We start from the raw sequence: 15,484 nt of genomic DNA on the forward strand, positions 1-15,484 counted from the left end.
GCATTAGACTGGCAATGTGCTTCAGCAAAGAGCTAACCAGTTATTTGACTGCCCTGGCATTGACAAATCTGGGTAACTTTACAGAGTTACTTTCATAGTAGAGGGAAAATGCACAAATCATGAATGCTGTTCCTACCCCCCCCCCCCCCTCCCCAGCTGCTTGTTTTAATTAAAAATACAGTATTTCTTATTTGGCATCAGAGCTATTTTCTCTGAATCCAATACATCCACATACCACAACCGAACCCGCAATTAATCCTTAATGCTGAATTTGTGATTTGGCAGTCACATGCCCAGCGAGTGACTGGCATATCATAATAACCATGAGGCTGTTGTTTTCCAGGGAGATCCAAGAGGCTAAGAGAATGCTGCGATCACTAATTGCAAGTGTGTCAAATGCAGTGCTGCCACTGTAACTCCCTTTGAGATTACTGGTAGCTGTATTCCAATATCTGAAAACAGAATTTGCCCCAAATAGCTACAGTAATTGTTAATACAAATATCGAGGACATTACATATAATATATATTTAAATATGCATTGGTGTATATTTTTAAATAGCGTTTTTTAAGCCACCCTGTTAAACACAAAGCTGTGATCTCATAGCTATATGGCTTTCTCTGCTGCTCCCTGCTATCCCTTTCTCTGCTGCTCTCTTCAATGGGGAGATGCTCAAAATGCTCAAAAGAAAGTGAGCCTACATTTTAGAATTAGGCTCAAATGTAGTTATAATGTTGGAGGCTATGGACAATCTATCATATTTAGGCATCTCTATCTGATAGAAGGTGTTAAACGATCAACTGCTACAGGTCATCTAGGTTCATACTCAGACCACTGGTCTAGCCCAATGTAATTTACATGCCAAGAAGTCAGAGCTGTGCTTTAGCACACACACAAAAATTGATACTGTACCATTTTACATCATCCTGGTAGTTGCCAATAGGAGCTATTTTACTTTAACTTGTACCTTATTCTGGCTCGTCAACTTGTAATCTAGAAATATAGTCTACCTTTAAACCTACTTAACAACATGCATCTTGCTCCATCTTATATACTGAGTCTGAGTTTAGCTTAGTCATTTTGGCTAGGATTTTTGTGATGCCTTTTATCCTAAATAGCACATTGGCTTCTATGCTTGTTTTTGCTCAGTGCCTGGTGAGTCCTTGTAGTTCCAGAAACAGAATCAGAAGCAATGTAAATCTCCAACACCATATTTAAACAATCTTAAAGATATAACCAAAACAAATGGTGTCTTATGGCTTTTTGAATGCATTTTGGTTATATAAATATTTCTTACTGCTGTTGATGTAGTATCTGACTGAGATCCTTTAAATTTAGTTTAATTTTAGTCACTATTAAGGAGCATAAACAAGGATTTTTACTTGGACTGGTAAAAAAATAATCACCTGTCCAAAAGTTTTCAGACAGAATGTTTCTACTTGGGATACAAAGAGAATATAGAAATATCTGCTTTCCTGAAAAAAAATCTCATTTCTCTACCCCCGTTAGAAAACTGAAAATTTTCCAGTTGTTTGCAGTTTAGCTGAAATAGTAAACATTTCTGCTAAAAATTTTAATAGAATTTGTCAGTTTTTACAGTGTAAAAAAATGGACTGGCTTTAATTCTTACCTAAACAAGCTCAGCCCATTTTTACAATATGCTTGTTTATTTTTCTTTTATAAACCCTATCCCAAAAATGGTTTTCATATTTCATATTTGATTTATGTCCCCCATTACTGTGGTATCTGACTGCCTCACAAACATCAATGGATTTTTCCTACAAAGCCTAGAGATACAGAAATATCCTATGTTACAGAGGAGGAATTAAGGTACAGAGATTTGAAATATATCTGCACTAGGGTTCCCTCTAAGCTGTGTGACTGCTCAGCTTCACAGGTGATTAATCAGCCCCTCCCAGTTAGAGGCTCAGAGCTCCCGTCGCCAATGTTCCCTCTAATCTTTTCCATCCAAGTATGGATTTTTTCCACCCACGTACAGAATCATTTTTTTAATGTGTACGGAGGCATGTGTGAATGAGCAACTAACTGTGGACACTCTAGGGTACGTCTGCACAGCTGTGCTAAAGTCAAATTAAGTTATGCAACTTCAGCTACATCAGTTCCGTAGCTTAAGTCGAAATAGCTTAAATCGGCTTTTGGCACACAACAGGAAGTTGAATAACACTTTTCCTTTGACTTCCCTTACTCCTCGTGGAATGAGGGTTATCAGGAGTTGGAGTAAGAAGTCCTCCAGCTTGACATTATTTTGAAATAAAGGTTAGTAGTGTAGACATACTGGCTGTGTCTACACTGCACCCCTTTTGCGGAAAAGGGATGCAGATTAGACACATCGGAATAGCAAAATCCGCGGGGGATTTAAATATCCCCTGCGGTATTTGCATTTACATGGCTGCCGCTTTTTTCCGGCTTGGGGATAAGCCGGAGAAAAGCGGCAGTCTAGACGTGATTCTCCGGAAAATAAGCCCTTTTCTAGAGGATCTCTTATTTCCTACTTTCAAGTCTAGACTGCCGCTTTTCTCCAGCTTATCCCCAAGCCGGAAAAAAGCGGCAGCCATGTAAATGCAAATGCCGCGGGGGATATTTAAATCCCCCGCGGATTTTGCTATTCCGATGTGTCTAATCTGCATCCCTTTTCCGGAAAAGGGGTGCAGTGTAGACACAGCCACTCTTTGTTATTTTGGAATAGTATCAGTTATTCCAAAATAATGCAGCTGTGGACCTACACTCTGTTAATCAACTGGGTGGCATCTGAATCTATCCTGAGCGGCCACACAAGTGCAGAGCCTGCAGAGAATACTGGCCATAGCTGACCAGGTGAGCTGATTTGGGCCTACTGGTCTCTAGCTTGTGGAGACTAAAATTTTTGGTGTTGGTGTTTGGGCTCAGTCTGGCGCCTCAGCTGTGAAACCCCCACAAGGGGGGAAAGTCTCAGAGCCCAGACTCCAGCTCGAGTCTAAATATAGATATATTGCAATTTTTAGCCCTCCATCCCAATCCTGAGTCAGTTTCACCTGGTCTTTGAGACTCAGTGCCAAGATTGTTTTTATTGCAATGTAGACACACCTTCAGCAGTTTGCCCAGAATTGCATCGTCTGTAGGAGAGGCAAGAACCAAACTCTGCTCTCCTGAGTCACAGGCCAGTGCCTCAACTGCAAGCCCATTGTTTTCCCTGGAGTTTAAATAATAAACAATAACAGAGAGTCTGAGAGATTTAGAGGCTCAGGAAAGAGAAAAGGCTCCTTTCCACGTGAGATTTGAAAAGAGCTGGAATGGAGAGATACAGGAAGACAGGTCCAGACAGCACTAGAGAAAGGGACAAAGGAGACCAGTGTTAACAAGCAAAGGGAATGGCTAGGCACAATGGCAGAAACAGTTCACATGGTGGACTAGAGAAAATCCATGCATTGGGGTAAATACATGAAGGTCAGTTTTGAGCTGGATTCTGAAATGGCCAAGAAAATACATGTAACCTTCCATGCGTTTGTTTTGTTTCCACAGATTCCAAAACCTGCTTTGGTCTAGAAAAACCTTTGTGGACAGTGTTAAAGTCTATAACCATAGCTACATCTACATGCCAGCATTCTCTATGAAGACGGGGACAGAGCCATCCCTACGGGTTTACTACACCCTGGAGGACTTTGGTGCCAACCAGACAGTGCTCTTTGCCAATCCCAACTTCCTGCGTGACATTGGCAAGTTCTGGAAGAGCAAAGGAATCCATGCCAAGCGTCTTTCAACAGGCCTCTTCCTGGTTAGCGCAGCCCTAGGTCTATGTGAAGAAGTAACCATCTATGGCTTCTGGCCTTTTTCAGTGGACCTGCATGGGAGGTTTATCAGCCATCATTACTATGACAATGTGCTGCCTGATTCTGGGTTCCATGCCATGCCTGAGGAGTTTCTACAGCTCTGGTTTCTCCATAAAAATGGAGTATTGAGAATGCAGCTAGAACAGTGTGAGCCGTTACTCCAGTCCTCCACTTAAGGGCCATAAGGAAAGACATGGAAGATCCTCTTCATTTTAATTTCCATGTTCTCCAAAAAGAAAATCAAAGGAGAAAGGGGAAAATATTTATGGATTTGTAGAGACCTTAAAGATGCTTCTTGTTCCATTGATAATGTGAAGGCCAAACAAGAGACAAGTCCTTCCCCACAGTATTACAGAACAGAGAAATAAATAGTTCTCATGGAATTGACTCGACACAAGTATGAAATTACTGGTGGAAGCGGCACAGCTGAACCTGTCTGGTTCCCATTTTAAAAGATCAATTTAAAAGGGGCATTAAAGATTGGAGGGAGGTGGGGCCTCTAAGGGCTTTTGCTGACTGTGCCAAATGCTACCTGCTGTTGAAAAATCCTTTTTATTCCAGATTAGTGCAACCCCCTTTCTTTCTTTGCTTCTTTCCTTTGTTACTCCTTTGTTCAAACCAGGGGTTGCTGAGTGTCAGAGCTTGAGGGTGCTTGTAGTCTGGTAAAACAGTGCCCAGTTTTTGTAATAGAGCAACGCCTGGATATTGGAAAAGCTTATCTAACCCCAGTATTGACACTACAGTTTACAACCATGTTTATGTAGCATTATGGTCTAGAGATGGTTTAAAAACGGTAATAAATTTTAACGAAACACTGACAAATTCTTTGGGAAAATTTGAAGTAAAAAATAATCCAAGTCGCTTGGTTTTGACCTATTGTTGTGGAATAGTATATTTTGTCATAAGGGCTGCTCCCGACCAATTGACTCAGCATTCTTTGTGTCTAATTCCGTGTTCTCTCTTATGTCAAATGTTCATTGACCTCAATGGGAGTTTGAGATGCACAAGGAACGGTGGACCAAGTTCTTCATGTACTTGTAGCACAGACGTATGCCAGTGAGTATAGGTGTGTTTTTAAAAATTTGGTAAAACAACGGAAATCATTTTTCCTTGAAATGATGTTCTGTTTGTGCAATTAGATCCCTTCCTGTTTGTACTGCAATGCCAGCCTTAAAGTCTTATTTTTTATTTTTCTTCCCAGACCATCTCTGGTCCAAGCTATAAAGCAGCACTTGGGAGTACAGGCAGTCCCTGGGTTACATGGATCTGACTTACATCGGATCCCTACTTACAAACAGGGTGAGGCAACCCCGCACTAGCTGCTTCCCTCCAGCAGACCAGGGAGACGCGGAGCAGCTTTTCTCAGCAGACACCTCAGCTTGGAATAAAGGACTGAGGGAAGTGAGGTGTGGAAGAATAAAACTGAGCTCTGGAGAAATGTTTGGCTAGAGTTTCCCCTACAATATGTACCAGTTCCGACTTACATACAAATTCAACTTAAGAACAAACCTACAGTCCCTATCTTGTACGTAACCTGGGGACTGCCTGTGCTCTTTAAAAACATAGTGAGCAAAAAGTAAAGAAACCTGTCAGGTGCTTATATAACACGGTCACTCTCCTTCAGATCAGTGGGTAATGTAAGTAAGCAAGTACATTTCACTTAGGCTGCCTTAGCCCCTTCCAGTGCTTCACAGACTGTTTTGATTTTGAATGTTGTTTGTTTCTCAGTTGGCTGATGGTCCTGGAACCTTTCTAATGCAGGAGAAATCAGTACTCTTATTTTTAGGACTGTGACAAAAATACAATATTAGTACATAATCTTTGTTGTGATTTCTACTGCAAGTTTAGCCTTTTAAACTTTTAGCATCCTTGCTCTCTGCTCCATCATTAGTAGCTACAAATTTAGACAAATTGTCAAAAGAGCAACACAAGCACAACAGACATTGGATTGCCACAAGTATTTCCTATGTTATGCATATTAGTTCTGAACAGGCAATGCTTTAGGGTTTTTTTTCATGTCCTTTCATGATTTGATAATGTTTTTATTTTTAGGGTCAGCTGCCTGTAATATGGAAATCATAATTTTTAAAAAATCCCTTAAGTATCTTTATAGAATAGAAACAGAGAAATCTCCTGGCTTCTGATTTTTAACTGTACATTTCAGAATAAAATAACCTTAAAGATTAATGTTCCCGAACATGATACAGACATTGTTATTTAGGTTTGCATTTCAGTCCTAAAAGGTGTGAGATTATTTGGATTACGTAGTGTTTTAGATAGTAGTATGTTCAGATTTTATAGGATTCTGTAATTTGTCTTGTCTTTGCTGTATTAACAGATCTTATAGAATAATTCCTAACCTGGTAATTCTTTCATCATGGACCTATTCATTTATTTAAGCAAGGCTATTTAGCAGGGAGGGATTTCACAGAATTAAATAATTTTTTTACTACAAGTTGTAGCAATTTTTACTAAGATGCTTTTTTTCTTGGGCCAGGATGGATAACTTGGTTTATTGTACATGCCAGGACAATGAAGTATTTCTTGAGAAATTGTTACCCGTAGGAACATAACTAGTCTGGAATTTTATTCTCCCATGCTTTGGAGAAATCTATTGAGGTTCATGGGAAAACTGGTATCTTCACTGGAAAACTTAGTATGGTGGTTTGTACCTTGTGAGTTGGAGCAGCCCACGGGATCTTCAGCAATCGCCTTATAGATGGGGGAGAGGGGCGGTATTCTGTTCCCTCTCTGTTTTACTGAAGCAGCAGACTAACGGAATCTTTTCCTAATGGTCTCTATGGGTAGTTAAAGTTGCCAGGTGTCCTGTTTTCATCCAGATAGTCCAGTATTTGTAGCCCCTGTCCAATAAAAACCCCCAGAAAATACCAGACCTATAAAATGTCGGATTTAAAGGCGCAGCCTTTTTTTTTCCCTGCCATGTTCAGGATTCTTTCGGAGAGTATCTAGCAGCCCTATTTGTAGTGACTAGGAAGAAGGCTGTCACTACCTATCACTGTCTCAGTAAAAGTAAACTAAAATATAGTTGCTGTAGCTGCTGGAGGAGACTACAGGTTTATAACAGAAGGTGAAGTCATGGCTTCCGGACATAGGAGCAACGTAACTTCAGAGGCACAGGACAAGCGTCTCTTAGTTCTGCAGTGAGGAACTCTATTGCATCATTTGCATTCAATGGTGAATTCCAGGAACATCCAACAGAAGTCAAATTGCAGACTGGGGGCATTTCTGCACTGCCACACAGTTGGAAATACAAGTGTGTGACTAGCAGTGTGCCCCAAAGTGCTGCGCTCTAATTCCCCCATGTGGATGCTGCAGGCAAAAACTGAAAGGTTGCTAGTTTGTGTTGGTTTAGTAGCACCGTAGAGCAGTGGTTTCCAACCACGGGTCCGTTGACCAGTGCTGGTCCGTGAACTGTTGGCTGCTGGGCTATGGCAGCTGCCAGAGCTAAAGCCGGCTATTCATAGCAGCTCAGCTCTGGCAGCTGTGGTGGCTGATTTTGCCCAGTGGCGGTGCTGGGGCTGAGGCGGCGGCAATAGGAGGTGGAGCAGGAGGTGGCTCCCTCTTCCCCCCTCCTCCCAGGTAAGATGGTGGCCTGGTCAAGGCGCTGTGTCCCCTCCCCCCCCACCTATGGGGACAAGAGATGTGCTTGGGGAGGAAGGGGGCATGCTGCCAATGGCCGCTTCCCCTGCCCACGTGGCAGTAACAGCCATGTTCCCTAGAGGGAACAGCCTTGCTCTGGGGAGTATAAGGGGTGGGGTGAGGTCAAAGGGAAAAGAGGTGTTGGGTATGGGCATGGTGGGATCATTAGGCAAGAGGGTATTGGCATGGGCTGTTGGGGTCATAGGTTAAAGAGTCAAAGGGCACGGGGCTTAGGATTGGGGGTTCAAAGGATTTTAGGCACTTGGGAGCAAGGGTCTGGATGGGGGTCAGGTGGGCAGGTAACGTTTTATTTGCTTTTTTTGCATATTCATTATTTGCATAATAAATATCCAAATATTACTGGTCTGCCAAAAGTTTGTGAATGGGTTTAGGGCCATTCCCTCACTCCCATTCATTCTGGTCCATCTCTGCCCTTCCTTCCCTGACATCCTCCCTGTGCCAGAGTAGAGAGGCAGTTAGTACAGGAACTTGCTGGGCCAGTTTTACCCCTATGTGGAGTTCTCAAAGGACTTCCGGTCCAGCCATCTGTGACTTGAGCCAGGACTGTTTTCGCTACTTAGGGAGCATCACAGTGTCAGAACAAAGTCAGAGAATCTGGATCAGGGAACAACCCTGAAACTGGCTGATCCTTTCAAAACAGAAGAAGCTGTAAGTGTAGCAGTCACAGGAGGACTACAAATAGTTTTTGTTACAAGTGGGACTGAAGAAGAATTAAAGCATTCCCATACATATCCAGACACTTAAAAATCAGGAAGTCTGTTATGTGGCCAGAGTGCTGAAAAACCTGAAACAGTGCCCAGAATAGCACAGAAATGCTACAATTTTTCAGTCATTCAGAGACCTAGATTTCTATTTATTTTGAATTTGAAGTCTAAGCACTCAGGGTATGTGTACACTACAAAGTTAATTCGAACTAACAGACGTTAGTTCGAATTAACTTTGATAGGCGCTACACTAGCGCTCCGCTAGTTCGAACTTAATTCAAACTAGCGGAGTGCTTAGTTCGAACTAGGTAAACCTCATTCTACGAGGACTAAGCCTAGTTCGAACTTACTAGTTCGAATTAAGGGGTGTGTAGTCCCTTAATTCGAACTAGTGGGAGGCTAGCCCTCCCCAGCTTTCCCTGGTGGCCACTCTGGCCAACACCAGGGAAACTCGTATGCCCCCCCAGATCCCGGAGCCCTTAAAGGGGCACGGTCTGGCTACGGTGCCCATGCCAGGTGCAAGCCTGCCAACACCCAGCCAGCAGACCCTGCACCTGGCACGGCTCGAGCCAGCCACCCGATGCCCCCCAGCCCTCCCCCTCTTCCCGGGACCAGGCTGGCGGCTCCCGGGAGCTTGCCCGGGACCGCAAGAGGCGGGCACCTGCCTGGTCTAGTGCGGACATCGTGGACTTCGTCCACGACCTCCTCACTAGGTACAGGAAAGTGGCCGTCTAGGGCAGGAGAGCTGCCAGCCTGGCCACCCAGGACCAGGTATGCATGAAAATCAAGGTGGTCCACTGAGACCCCCCGATTCTGAGCCCTGAGCTTACAATGGCCGTACTGGGTCAGACCAAAGGTCCATCTAGCCCAGTAGCCTGTCTGCCAACAGCAGCCAACCCTAGGGACCCTGGAGGGGATGGACCGAAGAGAGTGACCAAGCCATTTGTCTTGTGCCATCCCTCTCCAGCCTTCCACAAACTTTGGGCAGGGACACCACTCCTACCCCCTGACTAATACCACTCCATGGACCCAACCTCCATGACTTGATCTCACTTCTCTTTAAACTCTGTTCTAGTTCTAGCCTTCACAGCCTCCTGCAGCAAGGAGTTCCACAGGTTGACTCTTTGCTTTGTGAAGAACAACTTTCTGTTACTAGTTTGAAGCCTGCTACCCATTCCTTTCCTTTGGTGTTCTCTAGTCCTTCTATTATGGGAACTAATGAAGAACTTTTCTAATGAAGAACTAATGATGCACCCTCTCCACTCCACTCATGCTTTTATAGACCTCTATCCTATCCCCCCTCAGTCTCCTCTTTTCTAAACTGAAAAGTCCCAGTCTCTTTAGCCTCTCTTCATATGGAACCTCTTCCAAACCTCTGATCATTTTAGTTGCCCTCCCCTCTCCCACCCTCTCTCTTCCCCTCTCCCACCTCCTTTTCCCAGTCTCCCCGAGTTTTGTTCAATAAAGAGAGATTCTATTTTTGACCACACGTTTTCTTTATTTTGTACATCAGGAAGGAGGGCTGGGGAAGGGTAAGTGGAAGGAGGTGAGGGAGGAATGGGGTACGAGCCCCCGATGGGGAGGACTGGGCTGGCTCTGTGGGCTTCTGGGGGTGGAAGCTCTCCTGCAGCCTCCCAATTACCCCCTTTCCCCAGATGGCAGCCTGAGGCAAGTGCAGCCGGGCTGATGGCCGAGTGCTGTGATGTGCCCAGTGTGGGCACTCAGGGCACTCCAAGCCAGGACTGCTTTGAAAGTGGGGCACCCCTGAGAACTGTCTGTCCAGGGTGGGGGTCGGGTCCCTTTAAGCACAGCCCTCGGCTAGCCTGAGGCAGCAGCTTCACACTCTAAGTCCTCATCTGATGCCCTGCCGGCACTGCTTCTGGCCATCCTTAACCCCGGTTCAGGGTCCACTTAATGTGGACATGCTAGTTCGAATTAGCAAAACGCTAATTCGAACTAGTTTTTAGTCTGGATCCGTTAGTTCGAATTAGCTTATTTCAAATTAACTAATTCGAACTAAGTTAGTTCGAATTAGCTCTGTAGTGTAGACATACCCTCACTCCTTAATAATACAATGAGATTGGCATTTGTAAGTCATTTTCTACTTTCCCCAGTTTTACAACAGTAGAAGTGGTGACATGTAATCTTGTGAAAAGTATGTGCATGTATGAGTAACTTTAGGGCCTTAATTTTTTCAGTTAGATATATGTGTAATATATTCTCTTTATACTTGTATTTTGTAATAAGTCACTAGTGAGTTCCTCTGCCTATCACTGAAAGCACCTGGTGAAAAACAAATGGAGCAGGTTGAAGGTGCCTAGTGATTTTAAAAAAATTAATAGAAAGGAAATAGTGGCAAACCACTTTAATAATGAAATATCAAATTTAGCATGTGGCTGATGATGAATGTAACAGATTGCATGTTACTGTTAAAACTGTTGTGCCCGTGAGCTGGGCTGTTTTGTAACAATATTGAAAAAAGAGGTAAAATGAGGAAAGAAAAGTTTCTTTTAACAATTTTTTAAAAGGGACTATAACACATTCCATTTTTATTTCTTTATGTGACACTTCCTAAGGTTCTGGAGATTACAACGTAAGGTTTTTTTTTTTTTAATAGCATAAAGCAACTTGCAAGGAACACCGATAATGTCATCAGAAAGTAAATACACTTAGTTCCTGCCTTAGAAAAGTCTACTCCCCCCTCCCTTTGTATTTCTAAAATCTGGATGACCTGAGATTGTATTTTGTCATCAGACTAATGGTAGGTGGACACAAGCCAACATGTTTTTTTACTCATGCCTCTGTCTTAAAATAACTACGATTCCAGACTGTATATTTTGCGCACATAGACTCAAGTATTCTATTCTAGAGAAAGGGAAGTAAGTGAATGCAGAGAGATACGGTATTTTAGTGGCTTCCAGTAAGTGAGCCAAACTGAAAGGTAAAACAGAAAGACAATTTAAGTTTCCTTTTAGATATTTTGTACACACAAATATCTGGTGAGAACTTGTGAATTCAGGTACAGGCAAAAATGTGTTATTGTAGTCAAATGGACTAGGGCCAAGATTTTTTCAAAGATGATTAAGGCCCAAATCTTCAAAGGCATTAGGTTCTTAGAGTCCATTGATTTTAACAGAATAGTTGAAACAGCTCTGCTGTTGGTGAGTACGCCATGCAGAAGGCTTGCTGAGGTCAGTAACAGGGCTGCATGACTTATGCTGTTGTTCTGTTTGTGAACTAAACATTGCAATTTGGCCCACAGGAGCTAGATGTGAAGCAGCCTATAAAAGGTTTGTCTTTGTAGGTTTGAACTCCGTGAATGCTAACCTACAAGGAGACCCTCTCCACGGTCACCTTCTCTCTGACTCCAGTCTCTTTTTTTGCCTTTCAACAAACCCTGGACTTTCTGCTTTTTAGCTCAATGTATTTGCAGTGGGGTGGCCCGATGAAGACAATGAAATGGGGTTGAAATTCACCAGTCTCCCAGCTGGATGAGCAATCATAGTCCTTGTTTGTGAAACTTTATGGCACATGAATACAGGCAAAACTCAAAGTAAGGCTGATTTTTCCAGTATTTTTGAAGCTTAATTTGAAATTTTGCACTGCTATAGTCATCAGAAGTGTAGTGTGTGGTTAAAATGATACAAGATGAACTAACCTGGACCAGTCTGTGGCTGCCATCTGTGCTGTAGCACAAAGAGAGCCTCCTCGTTATCTGACCATTAGAGGCTGGCCAAAATTGGAGTCCTTGCTTGCTCACACAGAACAATGCCTCCTGGTCAGTGATCCTAACCCAAAGGGGAAGAATCATGCGGGTCTTCAGCATTTTGCAGTCCCAATGTACAGTGGTTAATTTCACACTTCCATTGTAGTAGTTTGTGGATTTGCATTCCTTATTCAGTTCATTGAAAAGTGTGATGGTAATGTAATATTTCATGTTATTGGCATGGTATTTAAAGTGGATAAGAAAACGGTTATGCCTCTCAGATTGTATAATGCCATGAATTAATTTTACCCCTGTGAATGAAATGTAGTATTTGCTGCATCTTTTATAATGTATGTAATCTTTACAAGCTGGGTGCTGTGTCAGCATGACATGAATGCTTGGGCAGCCGTCTCCTGAAATCATTATCATTTTGGCACAGTCAGGGGCAAAAGTACTTGTGCAGAATGTTCAAACATCACAAAATGGGTTGCTTAGAGTCTTGGGATTAGGGCTTAAATCTAATTCTTTCCAATGTAGCAAATATTTGCTGATGGCTGAAACTGTTACAAGTACTAATACATAAACTTTCTTTGCCTGCAATAACATATTTTCTCTTCTTTCAATATAACCTATTTATTTTCGAGTAGCGTACAGTGCTGCTTTAAAGAATGTCTCCTTTCAAGATGGCTATGGTGACTGTGCACAATGTCTAGACGTCTCAATGTAGCGAAGAGTTCTTTGTTATAGACCATATTGAACAAGTGTATTTTGTTGTCTTTTTTCTAGTCACATTTTGCAAAATACACCATAAACATTTTCTTGTGATTTTTAGCAAAGTCCTATTTGTAATATTCAAGAAATGGACAATAACAAAGCTAGATTTTATAGTATTCCATTCCTTTTCCTCATAGCCAGAATCACAAGCATGATCAGAAGGCGCAGGTTCATTCTTTTGTTTCATTTTGATGGAACTTTTTCAGAAGTAAATGTTATGTTATTTATAATTTGGATTTATTTAACTTAACAAATAAATATCTCCATTTCCAGAAGTGAAAGTATTATTTGTGCGACTTCTCTTTTTCTTCTTTTCGCCATCATCTATCTCGATAAGCTCAAAAGATCAAGCCATTTCCATTTCCTCTTTATGTTGTTCTACATATATCCTTCTCTTAAGATTTGCATTCATTGTCCCCATTAGACACTTGCTATCTCTACTGTTTTATCTTTTTTTTTTCATTCCCATGAATGCTAAATGTGGCTCAATAGGAGTTCTTCTGCTGACTTTCATAGGAGTTTACTTAGGCATTTAATTAACAGTGGAAGGGAGGGGTGTAAGGGCAGAGGATCCAAACCACTTCAGATGGATGCAAAATTCCAATGTGATGCAACTAAATGGACAGAATAGACTGTAGGCTCTTCCAGGAAAAGGCCTTTTTTGGTTTATATTTGTATGGTGCCTAGCACAATTGGAGTCACGGTCCTTGCCTGGGGCCCCTAGTAATACAAATTAACTCCAATGCAAAATGTCAACTTCCTATAGCTAGATTGCACGCTCAACTAGATCAGTTGAAATTCTGATTGTGTGATCTACTTGCTTTTATCATAAGCTGTGATACTGATTCCCTGTGTGATCTTAAGTCATTTAACCTTTCTGTGCCTTGTTTTCCCCCATCTGTAAAATGGGGATAACACCTCACAGAGCTGTTGTAAGGAATTTAATATCTGTAAAGTGGTTTGAATCCTTTAGGAAAGTCCCCTCTAGAGATACCAAGTGCCCACAGAAGCAGTTGTTAAAAGGTTTCTCTATGCTTCTTCAGTCTGACCAGGATCAGAAATGGAGATGCTAGACAATCATAGACATGGCTGTTCTTGCAATATTTTCAGCCTGACAGAAGCAGGAAGTGTTAGATATTCCACATGAAATTCCATTGCCCCAAGATTCCCAGTCCAATTTTGCAGACATGACTGTTTTTTGAATAGCTTGGTTGAGTATTGTAATCTTTGAATGCTTGTTTGTCTTAACTAGCCTCCACCTCCATGCACCCTAACTCAATAGAAGTATAATGTCCTAAGATATAATCTCCATTGCTATCTGTTCACAGTGAGTGGAAGTCAAATGAAGGAGGCAATCCAAAGTTAAGTCCTTTAACTGAATACAGTCAGTAAGAGCTCCAGTTTAGACATTGCTGAGTATATTACAACTTATCATTTTTGATAAAGGTCCTCAGTCAGTATCAATTTCCATAGCTCCATTTATTTCAATAGAACCGTGATAATTTACCTCAGCTGAGGGCCCGGTATTGAGTGCTGAAGTACAGGAACCAAATAGCTAGGCTATGTCTACACTCGCGGCTTCTTGCGCAAGAACATCTTGTGCAAGGGTTCTTGTGCAAGAAGTCTTACGCAAGAAAACATCCACACTGCCATGTGCGAGCTGTGCTTTTGCGCAAGAGCTCCCATGGCAGTGTGGACGCTCTCTTGCGCAAGAAAGCTCCGACGGCCATTTTAGCCATAGGGCTTTCTTGCGCAAGAAATCCCTGCTGAGCGTCCACGCTGTTCTCTTGCGCAAGAGGGCTTACACCTGTTAAAAAAGAGCATAGCTCTTGCGCAAGGAGCCCTCTCTTACCACGCCATACTGTAAATTTCCTTGCACAAGAGCGGGCGGGCAGTGTAGACGCTCTGCGGATTCTTGCGCAAGAATGGCCATACTTGCGCAAGAAGCCGCGAGTGTAGACATAGCCCTACTGTTTTTCACAGAGAGGATCTAGTGTAGGGAACTTTGATATGCCCACTCGAGGCAATAATCAACAAACTTCCTAAACACATTAACAAATAAGAAGCAGTACACAGAAAATGCTGCCATACAAATGGCTGATGATGAAGCATTCTGAGTATCGCTTCCATACCAAATTGGAAGAACAGTTTTGAGGTGAAAGCACACAAATGGGAGTCAGGAAATGAAGGTGCTATTTCTGACTCTGCCACAGATTTTCTTTGAATCCTTGAGCAAGTCACTTCATGTCTTTGTCCCTGAGCTGCTCTATTTTATCCGACATAAATAATACTTATGGATATTAAGGTTAAATGTTTTAGAGCACTTTGAAATCCTCTGGTGAAAGGAGATGTAACAGAAGGGACCTTGACTCTAAGGCTGTGTCCAGACTCAGGGGTTTTTTCGAAAAAACTTCACCTGCATCTAGACTGCAACCGTGTTCTTTCGAAATTAAATCGAAAGAATGCGGCTTTTCTTTCGACGGCAGTAAACCTCATTTCACGAGGAAGAACGCCTTTTTTCGAAAGTGCTCTTTCGAAAAAAGGCATTCTTGAATGCCAACAGGGCTTTTTAGAAAGAGAGCATCCAGACTCACTCGCTGCTTTCTTTCGAAAAAGCGGCTTGCTTTTTCAAAAGTACTGCTTGCAGTCTAGACGCTCTTTTTCGAAAAAGGCTTTTTCGAAAGATACTTTCGAAAAAGCCTCTTTTGAAAGAGGCTTGCAGTCTAGACATAGCCCTAGAGGTATAAACTGTTTCAAGTGAATCCTGACTGAATGCCACACACATCAGCATGG

General features: G+C 42.4%; 1 protein-coding gene across 1 annotated transcript in view; it reads left to right on the forward strand.

Moving 5' to 3' along the window:
• The window catches only part of ST8SIA1 (ST8 alpha-N-acetyl-neuraminide alpha-2,8-sialyltransferase 1), a 157,820-nt gene extending 143,585 nt beyond the window's left edge, over window positions 1-14,235 (forward strand). Inside the window, exon 5 of the mRNA XM_075898340.2 lies at window positions 3,519-14,235. Within this exon, the coding sequence (XP_075754455.1) occupies window positions 3,519-4,002 (484 nt within the window). The 3' untranslated portion in view covers window positions 4,003-14,235. The remainder of the gene's footprint in view (window positions 1-3,518) is intronic.
• Window positions 14,236-15,484: the final 1,249 nt, after the last annotated feature.

Source organism: Pelodiscus sinensis, chromosome 1, assembly GCF_052426305.1.
Source record: "Pelodiscus sinensis isolate ZL-2025 chromosome 1, ASM5242630v1, whole genome shotgun sequence".
Taxonomy (NCBI): domain Eukaryota; kingdom Metazoa; phylum Chordata; order Testudines; family Trionychidae; genus Pelodiscus; species Pelodiscus sinensis.